The sequence below is a fragment of the Aspergillus melleus genome (assembly GCF_016097325.1).
Source record: "Aspergillus melleus strain CBS 546.65 chromosome Unknown contig5, whole genome shotgun sequence".
Lineage (NCBI taxonomy): Eukaryota > Fungi > Ascomycota > Eurotiomycetes > Eurotiales > Aspergillaceae > Aspergillus > Aspergillus melleus.
The window spans coordinates 1,703,306-1,721,120 of record NW_025763374.1 but is presented as its reverse complement, the minus strand read 5'-3'; the positions used below and the strand labels follow the sequence as shown (position 1 = coordinate 1,721,120).

At 46.5% G+C, this 17,815-nt stretch overlaps 3 protein-coding genes across 3 annotated transcripts; all 3 read right to left on the bottom strand.

Annotated features, from left to right (window-relative positions):
- Positions 1–281: 281 nt before the first annotated feature.
- On the bottom strand, positions 282–1,126 carry LDX57_009019 (uncharacterized protein; the record flags this gene model as incomplete). Its single annotated transcript, XM_046090744.1, has 3 exons — positions 282–690; positions 747–915; positions 985–1,126. 3 exons carry the CDS (start codon positions 1,124–1,126, stop codon positions 282–284), a joined length of 720 nt encoding a protein of 239 aa, XP_045946719.1.
- Positions 1,127–2,006: 880 nt separating this feature from the next.
- Positions 2,007–3,385, bottom strand: LDX57_009018 (uncharacterized protein; the record flags this gene model as incomplete). Its single annotated transcript, XM_046090743.1, has 4 exons — positions 2,007–2,472; positions 2,526–2,902; positions 2,962–3,029; positions 3,163–3,385. 4 exons carry the CDS (start codon positions 3,383–3,385, stop codon positions 2,007–2,009), a joined length of 1,134 nt encoding a protein of 377 aa, XP_045946718.1.
- A 10,347-nt stretch (positions 3,386–13,732) lies between these two features.
- On the bottom strand, positions 13,733–14,156 carry LDX57_009017 (uncharacterized protein; the record flags this gene model as incomplete). Its single annotated transcript, XM_046090742.1, has 2 exons — positions 13,733–13,894; positions 13,944–14,156. 2 exons carry the CDS (start codon positions 14,154–14,156, stop codon positions 13,733–13,735), a joined length of 375 nt encoding a protein of 124 aa, XP_045946717.1.
- Between the last annotated feature and the right edge of the window lie 3,659 nt (positions 14,157–17,815).

Here is a 17,815-nt window from a genome sequence, read left to right as displayed (position 1 = left end):
ATTCTCTGGCACTGTAAAATCATACAGAATCGTACAGTATTAGCCAGCAGAGAAATGGGCACATATCAATGAGCTACTATGGAAAACAATACTTAAATAAACTTCCTATCAATCTTTCCCTTAGACGCAAAGCAGTAGTTTTCAACTTATTACAATTAATGAAAGTTCCTCATACATACCCAACATCCTAGGGGGATACCAATGTCCCCTCACCCAAGCAAAAACCCTGCATCATAACCCAGATTTGTGATACCGAAAGCGCTGAACCAGGGTAGTTCCGATTAATCAAATATACAATCCATATCCGCTTCCACGAGCTCGTCCACGTCGTCCAAGGGTAAGCCCATGTCCTCCTTCCTCTCATTAAGAGTCTCATACTTCTCCGTCAGAATATCCTCAATTTCATGCTTGTGCTCTCTCAACTGCCGCCTTTCACCAGCAGATAGCTTCGACTCCTTGCCTTTTCTTTGATAATGCTTGATGTTATCCTCCTCCCATTCTAGCGCCCTCAATCCTGATTTCTCATCCGAGGCAATAGCATACCCTATACATACGGGGCATGACAGAAATACAGCGCAACTACCAAAGAGTTCCGGGAATTCTCTTGAGACACCACCGCATCCAGGACAGAAGAAGGTCACATCGTTGCAGTAGGGGCAACACCCGACAAAATAGTGCTCGAGTACCTCACTAGATGCAGAACATAAGGCTATGTCTAAATTATGACAGTTCTGAAGAGTACTTACCGTCCGTGTGAATTCACGACGCATTCAGAAAGTGATTCTCCCGAACGCTCCCATGCTAGCTCATCTAGAATCTGTCGTAGCGTTTGCTCCTCTTCATACAAATAGTCATCTTCATCATCGGTACAATTACCAGACCCAGGTAATTCCTGTGTCTTGTCCTCGGTATTCTCTATGTAGTACACCTCGGGACCGGAAAGAGTTCAGTGTTTTGGTTCATCGACCAGGGACCACTGGGTACGTCTCAGACGTATGATGGAAGTGTCCGAAGTAACCTGATCGGATCCAGTGGAGGTAACAAGAAGCATACGACGCTTCTCGCTGTGGTATGCCAGGATTAGGTCTCCCGACCTTGCCGGTTGGCTGATGGTCACCGGCGACATGTTGAAGGATCTCCGTGGGTTGCTTTTGATATGGCGCCAAGAGTGTTGGATACAAGATTAGGGATTGTTGGTGGGAAGAGGAAGACGGGGTGGAACGTACAAGGAGTGTACTAAGCTTTGGTAGACGGCAAGCGGCGATGTAGAAGTAGGGTCAATTAGACGTCATGTGTGCCAGGGCACGGCAAATCGATGTTGCCTATCATGACGCAATATGTAGATAATTCGATGAATAACTTTGTATACCTATTACTTACTCCGATGGTTTTCCGTGTCTATAGTACGTCCATGCTACTGACCGGTGGAGATCATGTGGTCACGCACCTCCCGTATATAGCCCGATCCATTACTCCTCTACCATCCTCCCTCTAAGATGACGAAACTATGCACTCAGACAGAACGAGTCCTATTTCCGCTTCATAAAATGACATATTATGAGAAAATATCTAGATGGTTTAATCTATAATCAAGTGAAACGGAAAATGAGCCGAGCATCGAACAAATACTATGGGGGCAAACCTTTTCTACCTGAACCACTGATGGAAATAGCACTTGTGGATAATGACGATTATTATGGTAGATTATTAAATTAATAGATGATCAATTCCAGTCAACATTGGCAGTGATGACCACCGCGAGCAGATAAAGTAGACCTAGCTTGTTTAATAATGTGATTACCACGGCTTGATAGAAACCGCTCGCCATTTGAAAATGGGATTTGATAGAATAGAGTGCGATTGCATTTATTTATGGTTTATGGAAAAAGTTTTTCATAATGAATCGTACTCAACAGAATCAATTTTCGGACGCAAACAAAAGAAAGGTATCACATAGAAAATCTGTCGCTCTCCCTGGAGTTCTCTTCACTAGCTACATCATGTGTTCAATGTTTCCTTCCCTTTTGAGCCCACGATACATCCACATCTTGCTTGACGGTGATCGTACTCTGAGACTCAAGGTCATTCTTACCAGCACTCCCAACCTCATCCTTCACCGACCGAGACGCGTTGATATCATTCATGAGATGGACTTCATCCACACACCCGAACTCGTTCACGCTGAACAAGGAGTCCTTAATAGGCTTCCGAGCCCGAGCTTTCTTGATCCAGGTAGCCGTCTTCGAGGCCTCCGTATCGGTCTTGTTACCACTGCTGCCGCCAGAACGGCCCTTGACAGTGGCCCACCAGCGATGGAAGAAGTGTCCGAAGGTTGGGAGACAGGCACAGATGATCCCGACAAAGGGCTCGACACATGACCAGATAAAGACGGGTGCCATTGTCCAGGTGGCATCCATGCCTTGGGTGTTCTTCTGGAGGGCCAGGATGCGACAGATACTCGCGACGCAGAGACTAGAAGAAGTAAGTATGGGTTGAACTGAGCAAGGATGGAAGGGGCAACGTACAAACTACCCAAAAGTAAGATGCCGGTGACTGCGATCTTCTGAGACAGTGGCATCTGCAACGTATAAATAATGGGCATGGGCATGCAGAGGATGATCACGTCGATCAACATGGCCCCGATTCCGTTCCCAAAGAAGAACTTTGGCACGTCGATGCACAACCCCTTGGCAGTGGGGTCGGTGTACAAGAGCCAGAAATATGGAAGCGGTCGACAGGCCACGAGGATAGTCACGATGATTGTGATCCAGTATCCTATGACCAGGAATAGACCGATACCCAGTGTCCAGCGGAATCCAAAGATACGGCCGTAGAACATGACAATGGAGGCCTTGGTGAAGGTGACAGCGGTGGCGTAGATCATGACATAGGCAAAAAGAATCTAAAGAGATGGTCGAATTGTCAGTCTCGACTTTGAGGCAACCGTGGTAATAGTCATACCTTCCAGACTACGGTGAACTCATGCGTTGTCAAGGCTTGTAGATGATAGCCGTTACCGTATGGGATACCTGGCAGAAAATTTTTAGCAGACCAATGAGCCATCAACGAGCTCAAGAGACCTTACTGAGAAAGCATGATATCGCTGTTCCCCATGAGAACAACTGTTGGTGCCGGTATATCAGTGTCAAGATTTTGACATACAAGGCAAGGGGAGACTAAGCAGTGCGGCAACAATCAGGTAGTCGTCTGTAGCCAGCGTCATATCCTTGGTTGGAAGTCGGGCCACAAGACGCAAGGCCACAGCGATTGACCCGAGGACAGCGACAGGAACCACTGCTCCAAGCAGGTCCCCAGTCTGGTTTTCCGTCAAATCCAGCCCTGGTGGTGATGGCCCAAAGTCACCAGTTGCGATGGAGCTCGGCATGATGAGAAAACCCCCCAGGTGGGTGGGACCTGGTTCGAGAACACCTACCCCGGAGTTGCCTGGTACTTCTTGATATGACGCCCAAATTCGCCTAATATAGGCCTTCAACTCCGCAAAGATCTCTTCGATCGGGTTTAGATCGGGAGAGTATGAAGGTAGATATACTAATTTAGCTCCAGCGTCACGGCACAACTGCTTAATCCGTTTAGAGTGATGGAAGTATGCATTGTCCATAACCAGCACAGACTTTGGCTCTGGCCACCGACCACAATGCTGAAGAAGTCGCCGTATAAACTCCTCAAAAACTCCGGCATCATTTGAGCCTTGGAAGACATCGAAGAGAATAATACCATCTTGGGTATAAGCAGGCAATATCTGATATCGCTGGTCCCGATGAAATCGAGAGATCTGTGTCGGAGTCACGCCAAATGGGGACCAACCTGTCCTTCGAGATCCTACCCGTTTATCACAGCCAGATTCATCAACAAAGACCAAATGGTATGACTGGAAGTCCGAGAGGTTATTAAGATAGACATCTCGCAGGTCTGCATTGCGTTCTTTTGCTTTCTGCCGGGAGATCTTTTTTGACCAACCACTACTGATGAGTGCCCTCCTGATGCTCGAGGTTGTGACCCAGACGTCAAATTCATTCCACAGGAATACGGCCATCTCGTCAAGATATAATTCGGGATTGGTATAGAGATGATCACAAAGAACTTGGAGCATGTGAGGCGTAACGCTTTTGCGTCGGCCAACACGGTTTTCCGGGGCACGAGGTGTCCCAAATAGTTTGAGATTGCGACGGATATTGGTGACTGATCGTTCACTGCACTGAGAGACCCTTGCAATGTCGGCGTTTGTCAGTGGTTCTTTACTGAGAATCATGTCACGAGCGATTTCGGAGAATGTGTTCGGTCATTTCCAGGATTCGCTTCAGCTACCGCCAAGCCACTTGAGAACAAATTCTTTGAAGCTCTCCCTGACAAGCATAGCAGCACCTCTTGTCTGTCAGAGCTGCTCGATGCACCAAGGCCAAGCAAGGCTGTGTTCTACAACAAATCTACCGAGAGCTCAATCTTTGAATGCGAATATGTACTGATTTCTGGTCCCAGTATGTCTCCCAATTTATTAGGGAGGAGATGCCGAGATGGCCAAGGCGCTTCGAGACACCGTGGCCATTGCTTCATCTCATCTGGGTACGGAGGATATGCTTGAGCTTCTTGATGGCCAGCTTGCTTTGATCCAGAAAAAGTAGAATTAAGACGGATGGACAAGGGTCCGAATTCCTATTCTTATATCCCTATCTTGTTGTGAAGCATGTAATGATGACTGCTTGATCTCACTGCTCTTGTCCTGTGTACATTTTGGTTGATAAATGCTATAGCTCCAGTCTCAGCTGGTTTCGTTGCTGAAGTAACATCAGTTGCATTTGATGTTCTTCGAAGCTTGCTCGATTGTGTTAAGCCTTGATTATCAACTGAGGGAAGAGACCTTGTAGCTCGAGGTAACTCGTAGGTTTGGGCGGATGTCCATAGAAGGCTGTACGCCGATTCACTGCGATCATTGGGAAGTATTTTTCCCAGCAATCAAGAGACGAGAATTCCACCCATTTGCGGTTTTGGGTTGTGAATTTTTGAAGACAGCCACATTCCGCATGCTGGATTTCAATATTTTCGACTTCAAGAAATGTTAGTGTCCACTCTTTCCCAGTAGCTGACCTTGAGCATACTAATATCACTCTCCGGGGATTTTATCTTAGGGCCCAAAGAATAGAATAGTTTGTGGGGAAGTTGACTAGTTTCTCTATGTCTTTAACTTTCCTCCTTCACGAGACACAAAGGTTACGACCCCAACCCACTAGGGCCTGATTTCAACAATTTAATTGGCTAAGGTGTTCAAAAGATGTGCCAATCAAGAGGTGGGCAACTGTTGCCGCCTGAGGAGCTTACTGTGCCAATAGATCCCTGTTCGTCTTGGAGCATTTACACCGCGCGTTTCATATTGGTACCATGGTGATCTAATGGCCCTGATCTTGGTCCAGCTAGTCAGGGCGGCGGCTTCGGAATTTCATCAACAGGGAAACTCCAACTTCTTTCACGAAAGTCGTGCCAGATTTATGGCCATCTTACTATCACATGGAGTTGTCCATGGTATTAGTGAGAGATTTGACATGCCGTGGTATAACACGGGAAGCCTGTTCAATGTCATGGATCCGGAGGATGTGAGATTCTGTCTTACTGATTTCTACCTCATACAACCCATCTGATTCAACGACTAACCTGCTAGCCATTTCAGGTGTATAAAAACTACTATCGAGACCGAAACAACTACGTTGCCGGACTAGGGGTTGGGACAGACGACAAAGCCGTCTCCTTAGGGGAGATCCCAGGTATTCGCGAGAAAATCTTTAAACTGCGCACAATTCGAGATGCTCCTTGAAAGCGAGGTCTCTACCCGCTTAATTCTACAAAGGTCCTAGAGCCACTACCTCCATCTACTATATGAGGGCCGCGTCGATCAATTGCAAATAACAGCCCGGAGCTTAATGCAAGCTTATCAGCCGTTTTGATCGCGGATTCAAAGCTCTTTGGAGACTACTAAACTAGCCGCCCAACTTCGAAGTGATATAGAGCCCCACCACCACCATTAGAAGCTTCAATTCGTGCGGAAATCACAGCAGAGTATCCAATACGATGGTCCATTGGCGGTACACAATGCGAAGCGAAACATAAATTTCAGGAATAAAGACAAAAGGCGGCAGGAACCACAGCAAATAAAGAAATAGTGGAAATCGGGGCGTGATATCTCTACGGAGGCAGATTCAAAGGTTCTGACGATTCAGAAAGATGGCCAGGTGGCTAGCAAGGATCCACACCACCATAATGACTTAAATCGCACGGCTGGGTTGTATAACTGGGTTATAAGCTTCAAAAGTATCGTTGAGCTGAATATTATCGTTGAGGTGGAGTAGACCAACACCCCTTCGGGTCTTAGTCTGCTGAGTAAGAGAGTTACGTACAATGACCTCGCTTTTCGAGTCGATACCCCAGGAACGATATGATTGAGATCCCAGAATCTTGCAGAGGGTAATAGTTAGACCTTTATATGCCAATTTTGGTATAGCCGGCAGTTTTACTCAGCGAGTTTGATGTCTGTTCAATGTCGTTAAACTCATGAGATGACTGAATAGGTCAAAAATCCTATTCACATCGGAGGATGAATGATTCAGCAGACATCGTATATCCATTTGGTTTGCCTTATGTATGCTTGTCTGTGACGGACAACTCAGGATTATAGTCTCCATGCTTCTATGCAGAGGGATCAGGATATCTCTATACCGTAGGGCGGCGTCATCTTTGAGACCACAGTAGCTTAGCACATCAAGACATGTACTGATGTCGGTGAGGTGGACCCGTATATTGGGCGAATCAAGCCCGCCAATAAGATACTGACATATGCTTGAAAGCAATGTTATACCGGCATGAAATGCCGCATGACTGTGATACGAGTGCTTCAGCCAGGAATTCACATCTGTTGGGGAAAGGTAGGCAAACATCAAAAGCCAACTTCTAAGGATTTCACTTTTGTCGGTGTAGATGATAGATATGATCTGGGTAAGTTGATGTGCAAATGCTGCATAGATCTGTTGGGAGTTCTCTGCCATCGGTAGAGTCCTTGTATCTGCAGAATGCCGCATGAAATGCTGATAAAGAAGCACACGATCCTGAAGATATACCATATGTACCAATAGAAGGGCTCTCCTATGGTCCATGGGCATTTTCCTGTCCTCAAAAGAAAGGCTCTTTAGTTGTAGAGGCAGTGGAAGCTCTTGACTCCACACATCAAAGCGGCTCGAGATATGCTCGAACTGGTCCCATGACCACGAGGAGCAGATTGCAACATCCACCTGCGAATATAACTGGACGGAAAGTAATGTTATCTTACTTAGTTGAGTTTGGATTACACCTCCTGTGGTCCTTGAAGGACCTTTGGAATGTACGTCCCTAATATCCACGTCATTTGAAATTGCGACCTGTCCAGTCAATCAGTAAGGGTGATAAGGACTAAAACACAACCTACTGCGTGAAGTTCATTTTCTGACAAGCCACATTTGTCTCCGAAAGCGAACGAAAGCCAGCTAGGTGACGGTTAAAGGGTGCAGGTCTTTCTGATTGTGATACGTACGCTTCTAAAGTCATTACTGACTGCAGAACGAGGGGCCACTCGGTTGGAGCATCTGGTCCATGGCTGAGAAGTTGTCGCTGCCAGCGAGTCAGATCCAGAGCACAGGCTGCGTACAGATTAGCCAAAAGCGAACATAGACGTAGTAAATTACAGACATATAAGTAGTCTCGCACTGATGCATCTATCAAGCATCAAGTACATCGATAAGCCGATGAGAATTCGGATAGTCTGTATGTTCGCTTCTTCTACAACGTCGCAAAGAAGAAGCATGGCGGTCCGAAAAAAGATGGCCTGGGAGTACTTGTCGGTACTACTGCCATCATATCGAGAGCCTAAAGCAGCAACTGTACAGATTTCACAGACATCACCCTTCTGAATGATGTTGTTGCTGTTATAGACCCGGGCTTTAAGGTCTATATACTTTTCGAAGGGAATAATAGGAAACAAACAGGAGATTCCAGAGAAAAAAGCTGATGCCGCAGATTTGACATGAGGTTCAGTGGGTATCCTGCCGAATCCGGTATCGAATAACGGCACAGATAATCCGTCTCCTAAGCCCATAGGGGCTAGGGGATTGAAAGCTGCTACAGCCGAATACTCGGGGGAAAAGATGCCCTCCGACAAATAACCACTGCCGGGATCCCGTATAAGTCGTTCACCTCGTGTTTGCCCGGTATCAGCAGCAGCCTGAGAGATTGGAGCAGGTTTAAGTTGCTTAATAGTCTCCTCCAACTGTCTGTTTCGTTGTTCCAGAGCATCGATAGAAGCTTTCCAAGTGTCTTTCTTTCTGTGGTCAACTCCATCAAATTCGCAGGCCTTGTGAAGGCGGACACAGAGCGAACAGGAAGGTCTCAGTCCATCACACTATGTAAATCGGCCTCACTTAGCAAGAAATAAAATTAAAATTTTGAGAAATAGCTGGCAGAGATTGTACCTTCTTCCGCGTTGCGCGGCATTGATTGCACGCCATGTCAACCCTTAATCGGCTATGCCGGGTATGTACCGGTGCCCCTGCCGCTGAACCTAAGGGGCCTTTTGGAAAAAGAGAACGCTGTCCTGAGGTCATGATAGAGCATAGAGAGATTATTATCTTCCAGTTGGGTGTCCGTTAACTGAATGTGGGGTTGGCAGCGGTGGATTGAGGCAGGGATGACGTCTGACTGTCAAGGTGGGGGACACGGTGGCATGAGTTTGGTGGGTCTGTCACGTGATATGACGGACTAAAATAATTGTGTCAACCAGTATAGGCGGTTACATGAGTATGACGATTATGCGACTACTTAGTCAGCCATCATCGTTCCGTTGTTTGTTTGTTGTTGAAGTGCGGAGTTGACTAAGCAGTTGCGGTAAGGCGATCATCGCCTTGCTCGGCAGCGAAATTGCGGTATTGCGCATTCTGCAATATTGCAATATGAAGCTATAGAATAGCGGTCAAAATAAGCGATTCTAGCATTATAAATAGACCTCTTAGATAGCCGGAAAGGAGGTCTTCAACACCTTCAATCTACTCGTTGGATATAGCCAATTCAATTGCTTCATTCAATCGTTTTTTAGTGGTCCAATCTATCCGGATCCTTAGTCATTCTGCTTGCCAAGCCTTCGCCCTTCCACAATATTGAACTGACAGAGTTCACGTGCCTTACTTACATAAGTTACATTAACTAACGTTTTCAACAAGCGAGCCGCGCCTACAAGCGAGCCGCGCCCTTTCCACCAAAATATCTGCTTTCTTAATTCAACGCGTCTTTTCTCGTCACCACAATTCAATATGCCTCTTTCTAAAGAATCGCGTATTCAGATGGCTATTTCAGCCTATCAAAAAGGCCAAGTTAAATCAATTAAACGCGCTGTGGCTCTTTTTACAGTTCCTGAAAGTACTGTACGCGACAGGCTTCATGGCGCCAAATCACGATCAGAAACACGCGCTAATGGTCATAAACTAACCGAATTTGAAGAGGAATTGCTTTTAAGGCGATTACTAGATGCAGATACGCGAGGATTTCCAATTCGACCCGAATTTCTACGTGGAATGGCCCAGATTTTGCTTCGCAATCGTGTACACGACCCTACCGCAGTTATCGGAACTAACTGGCCTTATAACTTCGTTAAACGCCATCCTCAGCTACGTACGCGATATACAAGACGTATTACTTATCAGCGCGCAAAGCAGGAGGATCCGAAAGTTATAATCTCGTGGTTTGAAGCTGTACGAGCGACTATTCAAGAGCACGGCATACATGAAGATGACATCTGGAATTTCGACGAAACTGGCTTTGCAATGGGACTTTGCTCTACTTCAAAAGTGATTACTGCAGTTGAGCGAAGCGAGCGACCGCGCAGAGTCATTCAGGGCAATCGTGAATGGGTTACAATCATCGAAACAATCGGATCAAAAGGCGTACATCTACCGCTAGTTATTATATTAAAAGCGAGCTATCAACAAGCTGCCTGGTTCCAAGAACCTAAGCTCCCTCGCGACTGGTGGATTTCTACTAGTCAGAATGGCTGGACGACTGATGAAATAGGTTTTCTCTGGCTAAAAAATGTCTTTGAACCGCTTTCTAAGCGCTATATGACTGGTGCAAAGCGGTTGCTTATTCTTGACGGTCATAGCAGTCATTTAACTGCTGAATTCGATGATTTCTGCAAGCAGAATGCAATAATTTGTCTCTGCATGCCTGCTCATACTTCGCATCTTCTTCAACCGCTTGATGTGGGCGTTTTTGGCCCGCTTAAAAGGGCGTACGGAAAGCTTCTTGAAGACCGTATGGCTGTTGGTAACAACCACATTGATAAAGAAGACTTTCTATCGCTATATCCAGATGCGCATAAGGAAGTCTTTACTTCAGCTAATATCTGCAGCGGTTTTAGAGGAGCAGGGCTTAAGCCGCTTGATCCAGAGTATATTCTTTCTAAGCTTACCTTTCAACTACGTACACCTACGCCACCACTAGTTGAAGGCTCAATTTCCTCTGCTTTTCAAACTCCGCAGAATACTCGTCAATTAAATCGAAAGGTCCGAAGCCTACAGAATAGCCTTAACAAAAAACGGCAGCTTTCTAGCAGTCCTATTGCTCATATTCGACATCTTGAGAAAGCGGCACAATTAGCGATGCAAACCCAGCTGCTTTTAGAACAAGAAATTAAGGCTATACGAGCTGAAAATGGACGGCAACGTCAGAGAAAGACAAGAAAACGTGCTGAGATAGGTAATGGCCGCCTTCTTAATGTACAGGAAGGTGAAAATCGCGTTCAGCAGCTTGATACGCAGCTTAATGAGCAGCCTGCGGAATCTACTCCAGCGCCTCGTCGACAAGCTCCGCAACGCTGTAGTGGGTGTGGAACAGTCGGACATACAATTCGAAATTGCCCTAGAAAATAGCTATTATTTCATGTATTTAATTAGTCAAATTTAATGGCGTTGGTGGTTGAAAAGCCTTAGGAAGTAGGAGTTTTGGTGGAAAGGGCGCGGCTCGCTTGTAGGCGCGGCTCGCTTGTTGAAAACGTTAACGTAATCAACCACCGAGCGGCGGATACCATCGAGCGGCGGATTTTCACTCCAACCACCTCAAGCATCATTTAACGCGTCTTTTCTTCGCATCAATCATATAAAATGCCACTTTCTCAAGAAGCTCGCCTTCAGATGGCTATACAGGCCTATAAAGGTCGAAAAATCAAATCAATTTCAAAGGCTGCTGAAGTCTACGCGGTGCCTGAAAAGACCTTACACGCGCGTCTTAAAGGAAGGAAACCACGCGCAGAAACACGCGCAAATGGTCATAAACTGACCGAATTTGAAGAGGAATTGCTTTTAAAGCAATTATTAGACGCAGATACGCGAGGATTTCCAATTCGACCTGAATTCCTACGTGGAATGGCTCAAACATTGCTTTGCAATCGATTACGAGATTCAACGGCAGCTCTCGGAATCAACTGGCCTTATAAGTTCGTTAAACGCCATTCTGAACTATGTACGCGATATACAAGACGGATTACCTATCAACGCGCAAAGCAGGAAGATCCAAAGGTTATAAAACCATGGTTTGAGACTGTACAAGCGACTATTCAGGAACACGGCATACACGAAGACGATATCTGGAATTTCGACGAAACTGGCTTTGCAATGGGACTCTGCTCTACTTCAAAAGTGATTACTGCAGTTGAACGAAGTGAGCGACCGTGTAGAGTCATTCAGGGCAATCGCGAATGGGTCACAGTCATCGAGACAATCGGGTCAAAAGGCGTACATCTATCGCCAGTCATTATATTAAAAGCAAGCGTCCAACAGGCTGCCTGGTTCCAAGAACCTAAGCTTCCTCGCGACTGATGGATTTCTACTAGTCAGAATGGCTGGACGACTGATGAAATAGGCCTTCTCTGGCTGAAAAATATCTTTGAACAGCTTTCTAAGCGTTATATGACTGGTGTTAAGCGATTACTTATTCTTGACGGCCATAGCAGCCATCTTACTGCTGAATTCGATGATTTCTGCAAACAGCATGCAATAATCTGTCTCTGCATGCCTGCCCATGCTTCGCATCTTCTTCAACCGCTTGATGTGGGTGTCTTTAACCCGCTTAAGAGGGCGTACGGAAAGCTTCTTGAATATCGTATGAAAGTCGGCAATAATCATATCGATAAAGAAGACTTTTTATCGCTATATCCGGATGCACATAAGGAAGTCTTTATTTCATCTAATATTTACAGCGGTTTTAGAGGAACAGGACTTAAGCCGCTTAATCCAGAGCATGTTCTCTCTACGCTTACCTTTCAACTACGTACGCCTACGCCATCATTAATTGAAGGCTCAATTTCCTCTGCTTTTCAAACCCCGCAGAATACTCGCCAGCTAGATCGAAAGGTTAAAAGCCTGCAGAACAGCCTTAATAAAAAACGGCAGCTTTCTAGCAGTCCTATTGCTTATATTCAACATCTTGAGAAAGCGGCGCAAATGGCAATGCAAACCCAGCTGCTCTTAGAGCAAGAAATCAGGGCTATACGCGCTGAAAATGGGCGACAACGTCAAAGAAAGGCAAGAAAGCGTGCTGAACTAGGAAATGACCGCCTTCTTAATGTACAAGAAGGCGAAAATCGGGTTCAGCAGCTTAATATGCAGTTTAATGAGCAACCTGAGGAATCTACTCCGATGCCTCGCCGACGAGCTCCGCAACGCTGTAGTGGCTGTGGAACAGTAGGACATACAATTCGAAATTGCCCTAGTAAATAGCTATCATTTCATATATTTATCTAGTTAATTTAAATGGCGTTGGTGGTGGTAAAGCTTCGAATAGTAATGATTGCGGTGAAAATCCGCCGCTCGATGGTATCCGCCGCTCGGTGGTTGATTACGTTAGTTAGTTAACTAGGTTAACTAAGTTACATGTCGGTGCAGAGCACCTCGCCTACTAGATTAGGACTAGCGCCCCGCCAGGCAGGAGCCCAGCAACATAGTGTTCTGCATTGAGCCTCGCTCCTTTTAGGCCTGGAGATAGTCACCACCACTCCATCAGTTTGCCCTGCATAATATTCTCCAACATTACAGTACAGCAGAATCAAATGCTCACTCACATGCCTTTCCCACTTCGGCTATTGCCTCGGTCCCTCTCCTTATCTGACCCATGGCACTGAAGTACTACTGTTCTGTAGAAACCCAAAGTAGACAATGCGGCTTATCTCCATAGAATATTCCGCAGAAGAGGGATCACGCATGCTACCCAGGAAACACGTGGCTCATCTATCATATTGAGTCCACCTCATTACTGTAACAGTAAATGAGCGAAGGAGACTCGCCCGCTAGTTTGGAGTCAAGCGTAGCCTACACTCCTCGATCCAGGGACAGGCCTCTGTTATCTGTATATGTGTTTGAGTGATGGCTCGTTTCTATGATATTGACAGCTGAAATTTGCAACGTTCCAATGGGGGGACTTTTGCAAAATTGTATGAGGTCGAAAAAGAGTTTCTCATTCTTCATATTTACCGCGAAATCAAGCAAAGGACTGAAACACATTGATTTGTGCGAGCTAGTATTTCTTCAATATGACGCTATATTGACCTCAAGCCTGTATTTCCAATGCTATGCACCGTCAATCATCGAATCCATGCACGGCACCGGATACAAACACAGCGTCTGGGATGTACAGATAGCTCATCAGTTCTTCTATGCTAGGTGGCTCTGCCAGAAGAGTTGATGATGTTAAAGATGTCTCCCACAATGCTGTCTTTGACCCAGAATCGGATCAAAAGCTGCGTCTCTTTCTGCCCATCTACCATGATATAATCGCGCTCATCGAGTACAGTGATATGACCGTCTCTTTCCATACTTTTCTGGCAGAGCGTGAGTCTGGCTGTTAAACGAGGTGAGCTTAGAACTCACTAGATTGGCGATGTCATCCTCGTCGGAAGTGGTCGAGATTCGGTCATCTACATCCGACGGTTGCCACGTCTGGTCGTCCGCTATTTCCGGAAAATCGTCATCTGATGCGATGAAGCCCCTATCCGACTCCGTCTCAGTATATACCGACTCTGTCTCTCCGTCCGTGGACGCGAGGTCAATGACGTCCTCTTCAAGGATGAGCTGCGTTTGCATTGTGGTACCAGGCACCTCGCCGGAGTCTTCAAATTCAGGCCGCAACGAGTGACCCTGCTCTTCACGCTCGGATCTGTTGAAGGCTGATCTCGGATATGATATGTAGTGGCTACTTTGTCTCCCTTCGAGCTGGCGTATGTTCATTATTAGGAGGTCGACCACGCCAACTTATATTTGTCGAAAGTGTCGCAATGTGCATGACTGCAAATCTTCCGATGGCTGAGATTCCCAAATCTATTTCAAAGAAAGGTCCTAGGCACTAGACGATGCCTGCCCGAACACTCGCAGGGCGCTGGTGAACACTTGCGTCTTAGTTTATGGCCCTTCGGAGAAACATCATCCTGGGCCTGTGGACAGGATGTCCAACACCGGGTTACGAATGTAACCTAAAACCGGGACTGACTCCTGAGAAGGCCTAATGTATCGGCGGTCCTTGTTTTTTTTTTTTTTTTTTTTTTTTTTTTTTTTTGCACGGCTTAAAGTTCGTCCGAGCGTAACTCGTCCAACTTGCAATCGAGGTAAAAACCACTGAATTAATCTGCCATGGTATCAACAACAATTCAGCTACATCTGCTGCGCCTACCCTCATGTCTAGTGACAGGCGGGTCCATGTTGAACAGCGTGAACCTATGCTGAACGGTGTCGGGTGCCAATGAGTTGAACGGTGCCAACGGCTGTTTTAATGGGAGCGTGATCAACAGTTCCGACTGGTCCGTCACTTATTGCATGGACTACGGTCCACAGCGAGCTATTGGTTCACCACCTTAGCAAGTGGAGGTACACCTTTACCTTGCTCATTCTCGGTTCCCACACCTCCATCCTGTTCAACGTATTGTGGCGCGGCTTAGGTTGATTCGTCTACTGGCACATTCGTCGCCTAGTGCGGCTAGTTGAACCACTCATACCTCGCGACCATTCGGATGAACTCCTCTATTTCCGCCGGTGGACCCGACCCGCCTCCGAACACCGCTCGATACATGATTGGTCGATCGCAAGCATGTACAGCCCGATTTGGAGGGATTTGTCTGTTTCCCCACGAGGGAGCATGAGATACCCCGCTCCATCCAATGCGTCTGTACGGAAAAAGTGTCGTAACGACGCCTACTTGTCGTACCTCAAGTCGATTTCGGTCATTCCAGCCACGCACCCTGGGTACCGTGCCATATCTTGTTTTGGGGCTTTGAACCGCCAAGGGCATAATGATTACAGTTGGACAATCATTTAGGCGTTACACCAGGTTGCAAAACCAGTGTCACCCCCACTGATTATTTGTTTGTTTGCCAAACCCTATGCCAAGGATGCACTTGACCTCTTTTGTCACGAATCATCGCAATACCTATTTTAAGAGATTGTATCGTATGGTACTGGAATACGCGCGCTGCGCACGCTGCGGCCCTGAAACGACAAGGAGGGGAGGAAGAAAACGATACGTAAGGCTATCGAAGGAGATTGAGATGACTTGTTCGAGCAAGGATCACTAACTTTTTAAGGCATGCCGCAAGATGATAAAGCATCCAGGGCTTGGAGAGCTTGTGTGATTGGGCAAGAATGTCTGCATAAGTCCCCTGATTTGTGGGGAAGAGGTAAATCACGCTTCAATGCTTATCGTCAGCCGTCTCTGTCCATGTGAACCTGGTTCTGGGTATAGATATAGGCTTTTTTTTTGGTTCGCTTTGTCTGGGTAAGGATTGAGGCTGAGCATACCGATAGGGGTGATAAGAGGAAACAGGCCTAGGAAACCCGTGAGCGGGGCGATCCCCTACGCAAGAGACTACGTCGTGTCCAATTTAGTCGACGCATCCAATCCTTGTCAGGGGACTGAGAGTGTTGTGGCTACCATAGATTAGTGTTGACATTATAGCCTAGGTGCCGGGGGTGTGGTCAAAGGAAAGGAATTAGAAGTTACAATATAAGGCGCTACAGCAGCGCAGGAGAATTCATTCAGAGCAACGAAGATATACTGTCCTTGCAGAATCCAAACCACTTTCAATTTGGAGAACAAGATATTTAGCATGTAAAGAACTTCGTGCGTTTCCCTGAGAAAGGAACATGACAAATAGTTTCATGGTTTCGATCCTCCAGAGAAGGATCCTACATCTTCCCAAATTTCGCATATACCTTAAGACGAGCCGCCGATACCTCAGCATCGGCATCTCGACACCAATCTTTCTTGCACTCACCAAATCTCGTCCACTCAGTGATAGTCTTATCCATCATTGCTACCACCAGGTCAAATGAAAATTGCGGTACTGATTGCAGTAAGACGTTCTGGAAGGGTGCCGGACTTTCTGTGTCTTCAGTTCTCAGGCGCGTGAGATGATGCATGGTTACTCTGACTGCCAAATCTCGCAGTCCTCTATCCTGTGATGGAGTCGAGTTATAGATCTCCACTATCGCGCCAGGAAAGGAGCTTGCATCAAGTCGTTGTAGCAGCTCTTGTTCGACTTTTCTCTTGGAAAGACCTTTGAGGCCTTCAATGAACATGCGATCTGCAAGAGCATACATAGAGATGTGAAACGATAAGGGATCAGAACCATACGAGGCGAAGTCACTTGTTGATTCTGACGTATCTGTGGAGACTTGGTCTGTCTGAACGCCAGTCTCTTGACAGGTGGAGTCTGTCTTGGCCGATGCAGACTTGGTCAGGTCAGTCGGTACATCCCTCAAAGTGAAGGGCGCAGATTCCGACACAGCATTCACTTGATAATCTAGAGTGTAGAGATACTGGATCATCTGTCCGACCAAGGCTGGCTCTTCTTGTAACGTTAACACATTGGTGTGGGCTTCCTATGGCAGGTTTGTTAGAAACTTTCTCAGTCTTCCTATAGCGGTTTATCGCACCTGGAAGTTTCCATTACATGCCTTTGCAAGAAAAGCCGACCTAGTGCAGACAATACTCTTATGCACGCAGTAAACCTGATCACCGCATGTAATTGTGAGATCGCTATAATGAGGATCAACGTGCAAACTATATGTTGGTTAGCAGGAACACAAATTCAGACATTGAATGTGTAGCATACTTCGCTAGTGCGGCAAGAAGCTCTTGCCTAGGAAAAACCTCTTGGTCCGGAGAAAAAAAATTGTGATAGTTACGCTCGGGTTGAATTTTGCTGTCTGTCAACTCCCTTCGCGGTGCTTTTCCAGCGTGGCCTTTTTTTGGTGCCATGATGGAAAGTAAACCGGTGCCTATCGTATGTTGAAGTTAGCTTCAGGTGAAATATGGTCAATTACAGTCTTGCGTCACGATGACGTGAGTCAGTTTACCAACTAATCAGCGAAATGAAAGGTGACGCAAATCCACCATCAAGACTGCCGTACGGGGGACGCGGATCAAGCCTATCGCGTGGGAATAAGCTACACAGCGTGGTAGTATAAGGGCCACATTAGACATGATTATGGAGCAATCACACCGTGCGCACTTGCATGTACAGCCCTATAACCCTAACCCAAAATAAGGCTTTTCCCAGAGAAGACGGCGTCAAAAAAGACTTAACCAAAATAGGAAATCCAGGAGCGAATGAGAAGGGTGCGTGGAACGAAGCTATCTACCGCAAAATGCCATATTCTTCTGCGTACGCTCTCGCAGGCTCGTTTACTGGGGGACGCGCGCTGCCGCACGCTGTAAGCCCTGAAACGATGTGGTGTGCGGAAACTGTGGG